Source organism: Microtus ochrogaster, chromosome 5, assembly GCF_000317375.1.
Source record: "Microtus ochrogaster isolate Prairie Vole_2 chromosome 5, MicOch1.0, whole genome shotgun sequence".
Classification (NCBI taxonomy): domain Eukaryota; kingdom Metazoa; phylum Chordata; class Mammalia; order Rodentia; family Cricetidae; genus Microtus; species Microtus ochrogaster.
In genome coordinates, this window is record NC_022012.1 from 29,851,633 (window position 1) to 29,868,590 (window position 16,958).

The window sequence follows — 16,958 nt, forward strand, 5'->3', positions numbered from 1 at the left end:
TTTATATTCCTCTCTCTGCCCAGCCATATCTCTTCCTGTCTCCACTGTCCTAGTGCTGGGATTAAAGGTGTGTAACTCTCAAGTACTAGGATTAAAGGTGTGAGCAATGACAGCCTGGTTCTGTTTCTTTTTTAGCCTGACTCAGTCTCGTGTAGCCCATGGTGGTCTTGAACTCACAGAGATCCGTCTGCCTCTGCCTCCTGAGTGCTGGGTTTGAAGGTGTATGCCACCATTGCCTGGCCTCTGCGGCTAACTAGTGGCTTAGCTCCACACTCTAATATTCAGATAAGTTTTATTTGTTAGATCACAAGCAAAATATCACCACAGTCATCTATGTTTATAAAGATTTACAGGGAAACAGTAAGAATAAGAAGTGACTTGTACAATTACTTAGTCTGACATGAGACCAGGTAGCCTCTGCTCTCAGATTCAGTGACATAAATTTCTGATGCTGGAGATGTCTCTAGTCTTAAGCAAAAATGAAACTTAAGGAAGGATGAGAAATAAGATGCGGAAGGCAGGAAGGAGCCGTAAGATAATCTGAGGGCTCTTCAGTACCAATCATCAGTGGGTACTCTGATATCATTGCAAAAGTCATGGGAGGTACAGCAGCTTATCAATACTGCTTGATCGCTGTAGTAGTACTCATCTTCTGTACAGTTTGTCTGGCACCCAGAATATCCATCTAGTGGGTTGTTCACTGTGAGAGATAGAAATAGAGTCAATAGATTGTTTTGAATGAAGGAAGGCACAAATTCAAGTAAGAGTGAACCAAGACTAAGTTAAATGACAAACTTCTTCTTTATAATATCTATTAATCCAGCACTGGCTTGACAGTATAGATTTTGAAGCAAACAGGGGCTGCTCCTATCAGGCAGACAGGCAGGCAGGCTGGCTGGCCAGCAAAAAACATTTGCTAAACATTTACTAGGTCCCAGGCTCTGTGGAGATCTTGAGTTCAGATGTTTCTATTCTTAGGGCTACCATATCATAGGAAGGCATTTGAGCCCTGAAGAGAAAGAGGCAAGGCCACTGGTCTTCCATATCAACTGAGTTTACTACTTACCACTGCCAGGTGGAGCCCACATTCTAGTAACTATACAAGATTCATCGGCTTCTGCAATGCATGTTTCCACTTTGTGTTTACATTTCTTGTGTAAATAAGACGAGCATACTCTACACCTGAGAGCTAACACTGCAAGCAATAAAGAGAAAGACTGTGCTGAAAGGAGCAAAACATCCAATCTCCCAGACACCTTGACTTCATGAAGGGTTTGCCTTACAGAGACATTCCAGGCAGCAGCATGTTTTAAACCACGAACAGGATAGGAGAAATGGGTGATCTTATCTCCTCCCTATAGAAGCCAAGCAAAAAGCAGGCATGGATACAGAGGATTTTCCACTGCTCTTGGTTCATCTTCTACCTTACCACAGTTACTGTAGGTAGATGAAAGATCACAGGGTTACTCTCGAGCTGCTGGAGTTGGGGCTAAATTCTAGGTTCAGATTAGGTAACAGTCCTCAGGTTCCTGCAGGCTCCTCATTCCAAAGATTGAACCATCATTCAGGGAGTATAGAAAACATAGAGGTAATGTCAGGTGTCTAGAGAAGAAGAGGTTAAAGAAAGATCCACGCAAGTCCAAATAGAAGTTGGGTGGCCAGGACCGGGACTTCTCTTTGAGTGAAACTGGACATTATTCCTCAGAAGCCCAGTTAACCAAAGGTTTGACTAAAACTATGTCAGGGTCCAAACTTAGTTGATCCCGTAACTGTTATGAGTCCACTTTCCCACTATTTACCAGTTTGTGTGCATAGCAGCAGAGCAAAAGCCAGCTCCCGTAAGTTTCCCATTGAAGATCCCCTAACTTTTGCAGCCGGAGTGGAAAAGAAGTACTTGAGCTAGATGATGACCTAGTATGGACTGCTAACTAGCCCATTATTTTATAACCCGCTTCATTGGCCAACATGAAAAAGAAAGGCAAAAACAGACTCTGATCTAAGTCATAGGACCCTGGCGTTTTTCCAGATCTCTCTTCCGTGACGTCGTTCTTTCCTTGTTCCTCTTCAGATCTCTGGCTTTAGGTTTCTAAAACTGTAAACAACCAAAGAAGTAATCTCACCATCAGAATCTTTATGTACAGTATGCAAAATACGAAGTTTACATAGCCAGTCTGTATGGGGATCCTTGAAGATATTTGTAAACAATTCCTTTCTCCCATCACAGAAGACAGTGATCAGTCAGTAAGGAGAAAGTGGGAGTCACTACAGAGTGAGCTGCTCCCACTAGAGTCTCCGTATTCAAAGCCATGAGGGTCTTAATACAGAAACTCTCAACTAGGCTTTGAAGACAGTAGGAAGAATGGAAGACAGTGTTTCATTAAGATGAACTCAGTGTTGGTCATCATTCTAAAAGGGAGGATGATGGCCCTTGAAGCTTACAAGTTCTGTTGCCTTCTAATGTTGGCTCTTCATACTTGAAACTAGAGTAGATATTTTTAAACTCTGGATGAAAGCTACCTGGGAAGAGAAATTATCCCTGCTCAAAGCCGCTCTCAGATACACCTCAAAGGAAAGCTTCTATTGCAGCCTTTTTCTGATGTTGACAGGAGAATATGGGACTATGTTGCTCTCCAAGGGGGGCAGGAGTGAGATAAGAGATTACACACCTTCATTCTGTCCTGTGCCTATGAGATTGTCAACAGGTTCTGATTCCCTCATTCATCATTGTTCTTTTAAACCTTGAAGCACCTGTCTCATCTTGAAGCTGTGATACCTTATCTGTACTGTTCTCCCATGTGAGAACTGGGTAGTCTAACATAGTCCTCCATGAGATGCCTTCAGAAGGTTCCATTGCTGAACCTGATAAAATGCCCTGTGAAAATGAACCCTTTTTCCCACACCATGCGCTTCTTGTAGTTGTAGAATTATGAAGGAAGTAAAGATGAGGAATGTGTTTCCACAATCTCGATCATCGTCCCTTCTAGGTGAAAGGTTTTCAGTGTCATTGGCTTCACAAATATGGGTGGTCTAAGTACTCTGGGATAACCATACTATCAATGACTTGAATTATTGTGGATCCAGAAGGCAGTCCTGTGAGGAGCTTCTCTGGGTCTGGTGAGAAGCAGTAGTTTTGCTATGACCACTAGCTAACTGCTGCCTCTCTCACCAGAGACATTTGACTCCTTGTTTAGTCACTGAATTATCTGAACACAAAGGCTCTAAATCATCCACTGCCCATGTCATAATGAGTGTAGCGTCTCTTGTACAGCTGTCTATCTCATCCTTGGTGTGAATTTGTGAAGGAGCTTTACGGTTTGTCATTAAACATGGATAAGTCAAGCTGGTGCCTGATTAGAGCCTTCATTATAACTGATTAGTGTTCATGGTGCTGGAAGGTACCCTTCACACTCCCAGAGAAGAAAGGTAAAGGCGAACCAAGCTACAAACCATTTGATCTACAACGATGATTTGTCTGTGTGACACACCGGTACAACAGTGGCACAAAAGGTGTAGAAATAACCAACCTCTATTTGATCAGCTTTATGGTCCACTCCACGTCATGAAACTTATACCTGATCCCGGTTGGGTAGTCAAGAACCTGAGACTAAATAGGCCATGGACCTAGGGGAAAACCAAATCCTATTGATCTGCTAGAAAAACATAGCAATAAAATGACTCCTAATGGCATTCTAATAAACACATCAAACTGTGTCTCATTCAGACAGCAGAAAGGCTTCCTTTTGCAGAGATGGGAACTAATACAAAGACCCACAACTTGTCAAAGTGCAGAGTGAGAGACCTTGAATTCTCAGTCCTAAATGGGGTGCCTCCAACAAATCCCTCCTCTCAGGGTTCAAGAAACCCTGCAGGAAAGGAGGAAAGGCTATAGGAACCAGTGGGATTGGTAGACATCAAGGAAACCGTGTCTACAGACACAGCAGGAGTGGTATATATATTAACACAAAGACTGTGGCAGCAAGCCTAGAGTCTGGATGGGGCCAAGCCAGATGGAGTTCCAGCACTGAGTGGGGAAGTGAACACAACCCAGAAGTTATCTTTAATTGATAATCTCTCTCAAAGAAAAAAAATTAGTTTTCTTTAATGAAGTCTCACTGTGTATGTAAACCATATTTAAGGGAGGCGCCATGCCCAGCAGTTGATGGGAAACACAAAATAAACTTAATTACATTTATTAAATTATGAGATTTTTTTTCCTTGTTTGGGCATTACTTACCTTACTTTTATGGATTCCAATTGTGTGTGTGTGTGTGTGTGTGTGTGTGTGTGATCTACATAGTATTTGTTTGTATTTGCATATGCATGTGTTTCTCCTGATTTTTCTGCCTGTCTGTTTTGTTTTATTCTAGTTTTCTTGATTTTTTGTTTATTTGTTTTTCTAAGGAGAGAGATAAAGAAGGCATGGAGTTGGATGGATAAGGAGGTGGGGAGGATCTGAGAGGATATGAGGGAGAAGAAAACATGATCAGAACATACTCCATGAAAAAATTCTTTTATGGAAAATAGATTTTTTTCCTCACATAATATACTGTGATTTTGGTTTCCCCTTCTTCTACTCCTCCTAGTTTTTCCCCACCTCCCTTCTAGATCCTATTCCTTTCTGTCTCTTATTAGAAAATAAATGGGTTATAAGGGATAATAATATGAAATAATATAAAAATAATAGTATAAAGCAACATCTAGCACATAATAGTTGGAAAAGACAAATAAAAAATAAAAGAGCCCAAGAGAAGGCACAGGAATCAGAGATCCAATCATTTACACAGTTCAGAATCTCATAAAACCACTAAACTGGAAGCCATAATGTATATGCAGGTAACATGCAGAGACTTGTACATGCACTGTGCACGCTGACTCAGTCTGTGAGTTCATACGAGCTTTGTTCATATTGATTTAGAGGGCCTTACTTGTTGTCCTCCACCCCTGGCTCTTATACTTCTTTGTCTCCTCTTCTGTGGTGTTCTTTGAGCCCTGAGGATAAGGAATTTATGAAGACATCCCATCTAGAGTTGTTGAGTCTTCCAAGGTCTCTCACTCTCTGGATAATGTCTGGCTGTAGACCTCTGCATTTGTTTCCATCTGTTGAAGGAAGAAGTTTCTCTGATGATGGATAAACAAAGCACTGATCTATGAGTATATCAGAATGTCACTAGGAGTCATTTTATTGGTACTTTGTGTTTTTAGAACATTAGTATTTGGTTTTTCTGTAGGTTCTTGGGCTATATAGTTTCTGGTTCTTGGTCATCCAAGCAGTGTCAGATGTGAGCTTCAGTTCATAGAGTTTAAGTCAAACCAAATACTGGTTGGTAACTCCACCAGTTTTATGCCACCATTGCCTTAGCATATCTTGCAGGCAGGATAGCAAAGGTTTTGTGGATGGCTTGATGTTTATGAGGATATGTTTACTTTAGATAGTGTTCAGAGTACCTTCCTATACCAAAGATCCTAGAAGATAGGGGTCAAAGTCTTATGTCGGCACCAACTTGACTTCTATATTCAATGAGTTGTATAGGTGTTGTCTTCAGCAATGGGGCTTTGCTGTCAGTTTGTGGAGAGCAACAGCTTGGGTTGTTTGGGGATTCCATTTGGACCCATTTGGTCAGCAATGCAATTAGATGTAACCTAGTCCTGCTTCTTGAAGCTTTATTTGGTGACATGCAATGTCCAGTTGGGACTCTGTCTCCCCATTATTTGGCAATTTTTTAAATATAACATTCATATACATATATATTTTAGAAAGCTTCTAATGTGTTAGTTTTCTATATGACCCCTCATAGTCCTTAATTTGAACTGTCTTTCCTGTATTCCCCCCTCGTCACTCTGTTCTCCCACTTCCCAGTTGATGCTCCCATTCAAGGCCCCCATACATCCATCTTTATCTATTATATTTCTCTTTCCTGGTGAGATCTATCTAGTCCTTTTCTCTCTTCCTAACCTCTGTTACTGTATGGATTATAGATTGGTTGTCATTGATTTAATGGATCATACCCACAGATAAGTGAATACACATCATATTAGTCTTTTTGGATCTAGTATGTCTTCCCAGAATGAATTTTTCTATTTCCACCCATTTACTTATAAATTTTATAATTTTAATTTATAACTGCTGAGAAATTCGTCATTGTGTCAACATATAACATATTTTATCTATTGTTTTGTTGAGGGACACCCAGGTTGTTTCCAGTTTTTGGTATTATGAATAGAGAGGCAATGACAATAGTTGATCAAGTGTCTCTGCAGTAAGATGAAGCAACATTTGGGTATATGCCCAAGAATGGTATAGATGGATCGTGGGAAGACCCATCCCCATCTTTCTGAGGAACTGACACACTGATTTCCATAGTGACTGTAAAATTTTGCACTCCCACTCCCAATGGATGAGTGCTCCCCTTTCTTATTCCACATCCTCACCAGCACGATCTGTCACCTGTGTTATTGACTTTAGCATTCTAACAGCTGTAAGATGGAATCTCAAAGTAATTTTAATTTATGTTTCCCTGGTGGCTAAGGATGTAGAACATTTCCTTAAGTGTTTCTCAGCTGTGTGGGAGTCCTCTACTGAGAGATCTTTATTTAGATCTGCACCACATTTTTTTAAATTGTATCATTTGTTTTTTTAATATCTAGGTTTTTGAGTTTTTATGTCTTTCGGATATTAGCCCTCTATCACATGTGTAGTGGGTAAAAACCTTTTCCAATTCTGTAGGCTGCTGCTTTGTTTAACTGATGGTGTCCTTTGCTAGGCAGAAGCTTCTCAGTTTCATGAAGTCCTATTTATTAATTCTTTGTCTTAGTGCCTGTGCTAACAGTGTTTTTTTCTCAGGTGTTTTTTCCTGTGCCAGTGAGTTCAAGGATATCCCCTACATTTTCTTTTATTAGATTTATTGAATCTGGTTTTATTTTGAGTTCTTTGATAAATTTGGAGTGGAACTTTGTATACGGTGATAAATGTGGATTGATTTGTATCAAACTATCCAGTTTGACTAGCACCATTTGTTGAAGATGTGCTTTTTCCTCAGTATGTTTCTGGTTTCTTTATTAAAAAAATCAAATGCCAATAGATATGTGGATTTATATCTGCATTTTCAGTTAGATTCAACTGATCAATGTATCTGTTTTTGTGCCCATACCATGTTGTTTTCATGACTATAGTTCTGTAGTTTAATTTGAAATAGGGAATAGTGATACCTCTAATAGTTCTTTCATTCTTCAGAAATGTTTTAAACATCCAGTGGTTTTTTTTTTATTTGTGTGTGTGTGTTTCTACATGAAATTATAAATTTCCCTGTTGTATAGAAATTTAGATAAAGATTGTATTGAATCTGTAGATTGCTTTTGGTAGGATGGCCATTTTGATTATTGATCCATAAGCATGAAAGGTCTTTTAATCTTCTGATATTTTCTTTAATTTCTTTCTTCAAGGACTTGAAGAGTTTTTTTTAATCAAATATGTATCTCACTTGCTTGGTTAGAGTTGCCAAAGATATTTTATATTATCTGAAGTTATTGTGAAAGATGTTGTTTCCTGATTTCTTTTTTAGTCTATGTTCTTGTTTGTATATAGAGAGAGTGGGCAGCCTTGTCTTGTTCCTTATTTTAGTGGAATTCCTTCAAGTTTCTTTCCATTTAATTTGATGTTTGCTATAATCCTGCTACAAATTACCTTGTATCACTAATCTTTCCAGGAACTTTATTTAGGTTTGTCCCTTGTATTGCTAATCTCTCAAGGACTTTTTATTCTGAAAGGGCATTCGATTTTGTCAAAGGCCTTTTCTGTATCTACTGAGAAGGTCCTGTGGGTTTTTTTTTTTTTGCATTTTAGTTTGTTTATATGATAGATTACATTTCTCTTTTTATGGATGTTGAACCATCTTTGAATTTCTAGGATGAAGTCTACTTGATTGTGGTGAATGATCTTTTTGATGTGTTCATGGGTTCAATTTGCAAGTATTTTATTGAGTACTTTTGCGTCTACGTTCACAAGAAAAATTGCTCTTTCCTTATTAGATTTTTTTTCACCAGTCTTTACCTTTACTGAACATTTAACATGCTGCAAATCTGAGATGCTTTTTCCAACACTGTCCTTTCAAAATGTAATTTACACTCTTTTGAGTATTTTTCTTTTTTTTAAATTTATTTATTTATTAAAGATTTCTGTCTCTTCCCCGCCACCGCCTCCCATTTCCCTCCCCCTCCCCCAATTAAGTCACCCCCTCCTCAGCCCGAAGAGCAATCAGGGTTCCCTGCCCTGTGGGAAGTCCAAGGAACCCCCACCTCCGTCCAGGTTTAGTAAGGTGAGCATCCAAACTGCCTAGGCTCCGACAAAGCCAGTACAGGCAGAGGATCAAAAACCTATTGCCGTAGAGAACAATGGCAATAGGTTTTTGATCCTTATTAGATCTTTATGTTGTTTGAGTATTAGTGTAACTGTGGCCTTGCAAAAACGAATTGGGCAATGTTACTTTTGTTTCTATTTTGTGGAATAATTTGAGGACCACTGTCATTAATTCTTCTTTCAAAGTCTGGTAGAATTCTGTGCTAAAACCATCTGGCCCTGGGCTTTTTTGTTTGTTTCTTTGTTTGAGAGACTTTGAATTTCTGTATCTCTTCCAGCTGCTGGACTCAGTTGCTCTTTCCCATTTGAGCAGAGGACTGTGATCTATGAGTCTACTCCTAAATAAATACCCTTTATTATACTCAATTCTGAGCTAGTGTGGGATTTCTTTTTAGTGTCCCTCTTCAAGCAATGATAACTCATTCAAAAACATAGATCACACCAGCCAACTGCTAATGGATTAAACAAATGTGAAAGAGGCAAACCCATAGAGTCGTTGTCTGCCTAATAAAGAAATAATGAACATAGGCTTCATGGATGATCCTTGACAATATTCTACCAGCAAAGGAAGCCATGGTAATTCTCTCAGACTGTACAATGGTATTCATTATGGGATGTTGGAATGAGTCAACTTTGTAGAGACAGAGACTCATGGTGCCAGATTGTGGGGAGAAGAATCACTAGTTCTTACCAGGTATGGGGTCTGAGAAACATAATGAAAATAATCAGCAAATGCATAGTGCTTGCAGTTATAGAACAAGTTAATGAACTGGACTACTTACATTTATGAGTCTATCTCATCTGAGTTTTATATTAATAAAAAGACTATTATTTACATAAACAGAAACATATCCTGTACATGTGTGTTAAGAAAAATTCTCTCTTAGAGTCCTCATTGTTGTCTAGGTTCTCTGTGATTGTGATTTGTGGGCTGGTTTTCTTTGCTTTATGTTTAAAAATCACTTATGAGTGAGTACATGTGATAATTGTCTTTCTGGGTCTGGGTTACCTCACTCAAAATGATGCTTTCTAGCTCCCTTCTAAGAGAGACATATATAGATCTAATCTACATGTGTAGTAGAAAAGGATAAGATCTCTTGAGTAAATTGGGAGCATGGGAACCTTGGGGGAGGGTTGAAGGGGTGGAAAGAGGCAGGGAGGGGAGCAAAGAAAAATGTAGAGCTCAACAAAAATCAATAATAAAAAAAAGAAATGCAAAAAAGAAAAATCCTCAATTTTCAGTTTAAACTTCCTTCTTGATTCTTCTTTTTAAAACATCTGGTTTTGAGTCCTATAGTTCAGGCAATAGCGTTTTTTTAAAAAATGAATTTATAGTTTATCTTGAAATGCCATTATGAGATATAAAAGACTCTTCAACATGAAAATTTGCAAATAATTGCTGTAAATATAATGGTGGTTGATGCGAATCTTACATAAAACACATTTCAAAAGTCTATAAGGAAGATAAACCTGAGTACTTGTAATGCAATGATCTGTTTTAGTCTGGCTGGTATTTTTTTTTTTTTTGGTTTTTTTTGAGACAGGGTTTCTCTGTGGCTTTGGAGCCTGTCCTGGAACTAGCTCTGTAGACCAGGCTGGTCTCGAACTCACAGAGATCCGCCTGCCTCTGCCTCCCGAGTGCTGGGATTAAAGGCGTGCGCCACCATCGCCCGGTTCTGGCTGGTATTTTAAAGAGTTATTCATATATTAGAAACAAATACATTAACAGAACATTAAAGACACATTGAAAGAATATGTAAGGCATTTTTATTAAATAATGGGGAGCAAGATTTATTGACATAGACTGTCTAAATAATTAATAACATAAATTGCATATTTCACTTAGTTTTTATTTTTATAAAAACATTCATTTATTAAAGGAGATCTTAGAGAAATGAGCTCACAGCGTACATATTTTGATATGAGGATTTTTGAAAAATTGACATGCATCTTCACACCTAAAAAAGAAATGCGCATGAACTCAACACTCTTTCTCTTTGAGATGGAGTCACCCCATATATCTCTATATTATAGAACATCATGTGCAGAAATATACCAAGAAATTATGTAGCATAGTTAAATGTCTTTAACTCTCCAGTATCCTGCCTCAATTTAATGAATGCTGTGTTTCCAGGTGAGTACCACAACATCAACCTCAAAGACAAATAAATTTCATTTATTTATGTATTCTTTGAATATTTCATAAATGCATGCAAATTATTTCAACTATAGTCACGTCATTCATTCTTCCCTCCAATCCCTTCAATCCCTTCTAGACCATCTCCACGCCTCCTATGTCATGTCGTGAAAAAAAAAACCCACTGAGTCAAATTGGTGTGGTTCAAACAAATGTGGTTATGGTGACATCTATCAGAGCATGGCCAACTTGCCAAGGACCAAACCTCTGAAGAAAACTGATTCTGCTTTTCCTTATAGTCACTAACTGTTGGTAGACCCTCAGCTAGTTTAGGAAATGGTGCTCCTCTCCTCCCTCCATGCTGGAATGCTGACTGCCTCGATTTTGTGCAGGTCTCGTGTAGGGAACCACAGCTTCTGGGAGCCCACGAGACAATGACCCCGTCATGTCCAGGACACAGCGCTTCCCCAGGCTTACACCACTTCTGACTCCTTCAGTATTTCCACCCTCTTTCTGTGGTGGTCACTGAGCCTTAGAAGAGGGGCATGTGACTTATATGCATGACTAAGCACTCTTCCCCCTTCCCACCCATGATGCTACAATATGTCCAACTAATAAGTGGGAAAATGGTCTGTAGTTAATAACTGCTTAAAAATTCTAACAGGTTTTGCTAAATCCTTTAACTACTTACTGATTTATGTGTATATCAGACACACATAGAGAAGAAATCTGGTTCCACTAGTGTGAGCAAAGTGTATTCATTCGGAGCCTGAGCTTAGATTGGGGGAGGGAATGAGATCTTACAAATAAAATCACCACTTAATGGTACAAAGGCAACATGGTATAGTATTACCTTCCTAAAATAGGTAAGATTCAACACCATTTTCACCCATGAATCTGCATGTTCAGAAAGAACATCTTTCAAAGAGCAGGGAACATTTATTTAGTGGGTGTATTTTCCGGCAGCAATATAACAAACCTTAGGTAGAGAGTTCATCACTGGCTAAACCTTGGCACTAGAATCTCACAGTTGTCATTTTCTCATTCTTTTAAACAATGTCATCCAGATGTCTTTCTTTTCAGTTGTGGGGCCCACATAGTGAGAGCGGGCCACTGAGTGTATTTCTTTGGCATCCATATCTTGCCCCTCCCCTCTTGATCTTGCTACTTCCTGGACACCATGAGGTGAGTAGTTTTGGTATGCCATGGCTTTATTCTGCCATGATGTTTAGTTTCAACACAGGACCACAGAAATGGAGCAAGACAGTGAAGGACTGAAACTATGATCCATAATAATCTTTCTTCCTTTAAGTTATTTCCTGAAGAAACTAAGTTCCTAAAGCATGTGCTGTACAAAGGATAATCAGCTTGTCCATCGTCTTTCTGACCTTCTACTATCCTTTTATCTATTCATCTTACTTGCCAATCCACACTGAGGTGATGAATGCATTGATAGAAACTCAGAGTCAGCTATTCTCAGAGTGATGAGGGCAGGGGATACCAAGGGTTAAGAATTAGGCTTTATGGTCACATATACACTCAGAAGACCAAGGAACTTCCGTCTTTCCCCAGGTTCTGTGACTTGCACAATTCTGAGTCTCAGATAAATCTCTAGTCCAGAGTAAAAATAAAGCCAAGAGGAAGAAATCTTAGACCTGGAGGAGAGGAAGGGACTGATGAGGTCAATAGAAACCAGCTCACCTCAACTCATCATAATTGGTGAATTGATGTCATTACAGAAATCTTCATCATTGCAGCACTGCGTGTGTATTGTTAGACCATCAGAAAACTCTTCATCTAGTTCACACGATTCATTGCACCCAGACTCTGCACTTTGCAAATTCTCATCTCGGGAAGAAGGAAGCAAGCACATTATTTATGTATAATTTTGAGAACCAGAAAATGACCTCATATTCAGGTACATTTGAAATGAGAATGCCTTCATGGAAAAAATTTTCCTCAGTAACAGAAATTATATACGTATATATTATATATTATAACTTACACATGTAAATTATATATATTATATATTAAAACTTACATATAAATTATATATTATATTATAACTTACTAAATTATATATTATATATTGTTCTACATTGGCCAAAGCCACATCTGGAAATTCTGTTTCCTCTGAGCTTTTCCTAGTAGAAACATGCAATTTAATGTTGAGCATTAGGTTCTGGATGTTGAGCCATATAGAATTCTCTCCCTGTCAAGTAGATGGGCACAAAGGATTTATGCACTATATTCTGATATCCAGATTCTACGGTCAGCAATACGTCAGGCAGAGAATAATGCCATATTGGCTCTCAATATGGAATGACAAGAAGTATGCACTATGAAAGATGCCAAGAGACAGATGAAGCAGAAATACTTGAGAAGCACCAAGGTGTCCTTTCGATAAGGAACTGTTTTACAGAGAAGGTGACTCTAAGATAGAACTCAACAAACATTAGAAAGCAGAAGCCACCATAACAGATGATATGTACATACAGAAATAATGTATTTAGGTACTTTGATAGTTTACAGCCTTTGGGCCATGTGGTGGCTTCAATGAAAATGACCCTCATAAGCTTGACTATTTGAATGCTTGGTCCCCAACTTGTTACCTTTTTGGGTAGGATTAGGAGGTGAGCTCTTCTTGGAGAAAGTGTGTCACTGGGGAGCTATGTTTGAGGTTTCAAAAGCCAGTGCCATTCTCATTGTCTCTCACCCCTCTCATGGCGGATCGCAGGATGTAAGCTGTCAACTATTACCCAGCACCACGTCTGCCTGCCTGCTATCATGCTCCCCACTATGATGGGCAAGAACTTTACCCCTCTGGAACTTTGAGCCAACCCCAAATTAAATTCTTTCTTGGATAAGTTGTATTGGTCATGGTGTTTTGTCATGGTAATGGAAAGTTAACCAAGACAGACCCTAAATAGCAGAGCTGTTGGGAAGCATAAGACTGATGAATATATCAACAATGATGGAGAGAAGCCCCACTCACTCAGCATATTCTTAGCTTTACCATTGACAAGTGTTGACCCCAGCACAAGGTTCAGAATATCCTACCTGGATATCAGTTGACCCCCTTTTTTAAAGTACTATATCTTAGAGATGGTACTTAAAATCCTGAAGGAGAAACGAATTCTCCAGAGCATAGAGCACATACTTACAATCAGATGCATACCAGGTTCTGCGGATAATACAGACTTCATTAGGTTGTGCAGTGCATGTCTGATTCCCATCAACACATTTCCTGTTTTTGTAAGACTTACACAGTACACACTGTAGAGTGAGAGCTGCAAAGATAAAGACTGCTTAGAGGAGACGGGTGACACACTCACTTCCTAACAAAAGCATAGGTCACTGGACCTCTGGGTTGCTTGTCTGAACCCCCGTATTGCTAACATGTGTTCCAGTCAATATGTCCTAACACCACAGTCAAAAAGAGATGCTTTACTTGCCTTTCTTCAGTAGATAAGGGAGCAACCTGCAGGCAATACTTACCAGTTTCAAAGCAGAGAAGAAAGAGACACAGCTTCAGTAGATTTTCCATTTCTCCTGAGCAGCCTCTTGCAGCAGGCTATGTTAGTACCAGACAGCGTGTGGTCAGAGATCACTCGCAGAAAAGATTAGACAGCCTCTAGTGAATTTATAGTCCACTCAGACAATGACAATGGACACTGGGTGCCCAGAAGCAGACCTCAGAATAAGCTACTCCCACATTCTTTGGCAATACACCAAATCCCTCTTCTATGATTTAAAAATCATTTCCTTATTCCGCTCATATTTCCTTGCTTCGGGTGGTGTTAATGAAGTCCATGACCTGTAAGGTAATCTTACCATCAACAGCACATGGTGATCACTCTGTTTTCATGCTATGACCTCAAGGTGCCCTGCTAATGCTAGACAACAAAACTAGGCAAGGAAAGACTTTTGAAAGAAGACTTTCATTGACCCTGAATTGTAGCATGGTGGGGTGGCATTAGAGGGGGTCTCCTGGATGTTGGAAAGGTGAACATAGCAGACTGCTTGTGTAGACAGAAACTTATCTGCGAAGAGCATGTGTATGTGCCTCATCTAAAGGAAGGACCGTGTTAGCACCTAGTCTTTAATACCAAACAGAGGACTTGGGTGGAGCACCTCAGAAGTTGCTCCTTGTCTGACTTGGCTGTGAATAGCTGCTGGGCTACTTGGCTGAGAGTTTCCCTGCTCAAGGCTGCTACCCATCAGTGATGGGCCTGTTTAATTGCCTGTTGCTGAATGTTGTGATCATGCACAGAATGCATCAGATGGTGTTAGCAAAAAAGAGTAGCCAGAAGGTCAACATAGAACACTCAATTTTAGTAGCATTAAAAGTACTTTACAATATAAAATTATGACATTACATATTGATATATTGCATATCAAACACACACACACAGACACACACACACACACATTTGAGCAAAGGTCTTAATAAGTAACCCTGACTAACCTGGAACTCACTATGTAGACCAGAATGGTCTCAAACACATACAGATCTGTCTGCTGTGATATCCATATTTAACATGTTCAAAATTCAGAGCTTTATTTTTCTACTGTGTCCCCAGTTGGTCAAATACCCTCATCTTGTTGGTTGCTAAACTATTTTAATTACAGGAATTAAAAGTTTTGTTGTCACATGCAAGGGTGTTCTAGGCTATACTGCATACTTCTTTTCTCTGAAACTGGTATCATGTCATTATCTGAGGAGTCAAGTTCATGTAAGTAGAAGACTATTAATAGTTTGTAATTGAGGTGTCACAGTCGTTCATTGATGCTAAGTTGGTCATTATTTCTATATTTTGTCTGTGGAGAGAGATAAAACATCCTTCTATCTTATTTTATTTTTCTATTTTGTTTTATTTGAACAGAATCTGCTGTACAAGTCTGAATAGTGTTTGAATTTTGTTATTAAGGATAATGTCTTTATTTTTTATTTTGTATGAAATTTCCATATGTAACTCAGCACCATGTATAATCAAATTACTTATTTAAAAGGTTCGCATACTAACAATTTTACACTTAATTGTATTACTGTGGTTTTCTTCTCAGAGTTGTTTTATTAACTCAGTGAATTTTAAAAAAATATTTATTTATTTATTTATTTATTTATTTATTTATTTATTTATTATGTACACAATATTCTGTCTGTGTGTATGCCTACAGGCCAGAAGAGGGCACCAGACCGCATTACAGATGGTTGTAAGCCACAATGTGGTTGCTGGGAATTGAACTCAGGACCTTTGGAAGAGGAGGCAATGCTCTTAACCTCTGAGCCATCTCTCCAGCCCCCTCAGTGAATTTTTGTTGATACTTCTTTTCCAAGATTTTTTATGAAAGGGTGGAAGTCAGTCTATCAGGCGAGTGAAAGATGAAAACAAGCTGATGTAGCTATCCAATAGAGTCCAAGCAAAATTAGTCAGAATAGATAAAGAAGTCCAATATAATATATAATGCCACATCCAAAGAATCCATAACGCTTGCAAATATACACCTACCAAGAGTTGGGGCTCTCAAATCATAAACATGAATGTGCCTAAAGGTCTCATAGACACAAGAGTAGTAGGTTACTTCGATACTCCACTCCCATCTTAGGATAGATCATTCAAACTAAACATCAACAGAACAAGGCCACTGAGATGGCTCAGCAGGTAGACACTTTCTGTCAAGCGTGGTTGTGATGGTCTCTGCAAATGGCTGGGTCAGCAGATTCATGATCCATATGCGTTAACATTAGCACTTGGATTGGGTTTAAGTCTTGCAGTTTCTAAAAAAGAAACAGTTGGAGCATATTATGCAGTGTCAGATAAAATAGTCAGTGGCTGAGAAACATCTAATAAAATTTGGTTGGTATGGCAAGTTCAGACAGTTGACCTGAAACCCATGATGAGTACAGTGTTTCTTAAAGAGCAGGTAAAATTTGTGTGCAAAATATGATCTTCTTGGTCTTTTGAAGAGTCATCTGTAAAAGCATGTAAAGCAATCTTTGTAGAAGTTTTAGATATGACTTTAGGCAATACACATAAAGTATCTCCAAAAAATATTAAAAGGGATATTTAGAATAATGATTATTTATAGATCGCATGTAACATGCTAATACAACCTGCCAATTATTATCAATGTGGAACAAGTGACCGACCTGAATTTTATTTAGTGGCACAGTGATATCTATAGTAGGTTCTTTACCAGTAAGTTGTTTCAGGCATGTTCTTCCCATCATTATTAAGTCTATAATTTCTTATAAATAAGCAGTTACAGATCATTGTGGATAATTATGACATGCATAAATTTCTGTAATACCATTAACTTGTTGATACATACTTTCAGTAGGAGATGAAGAGGAAGGATAAGTAATTGATAAAAAGGTAAATGATTAATTCTATGAGTTTTCACTTTAGCAGCAGCATTATTTTTTTTTACTAAAGAAACTAGACTTTAAAATGCTAATTAACC

At 38.6% G+C, this 16,958-nt stretch overlaps 1 protein-coding gene across 1 annotated transcript; it reads right to left on the bottom strand.

The window, feature by feature from the left end:
• Window positions 1–10,136: 10,136 nt before the first annotated feature.
• LOC101987283 (acrosomal protein SP-10-like) lies at window positions 10,137–14,108 on the bottom strand. Its single transcript, XM_005347029.2, has 4 exons — window positions 13,989–14,108; window positions 13,655–13,780; window positions 12,192–12,338; window positions 10,137–10,311 (listed from the first exon to the last, which is right to left on the bottom strand). Exons 1-3 carry the CDS (start codon window positions 14,035–14,037, stop codon window positions 12,193–12,195), a joined length of 321 nt encoding a protein of 106 aa, XP_005347086.1. The 5' UTR covers window positions 14,038–14,108; the 3' UTR covers window positions 10,137–10,311; window position 12,192.
• Window positions 14,109–16,958: the final 2,850 nt, after the last annotated feature.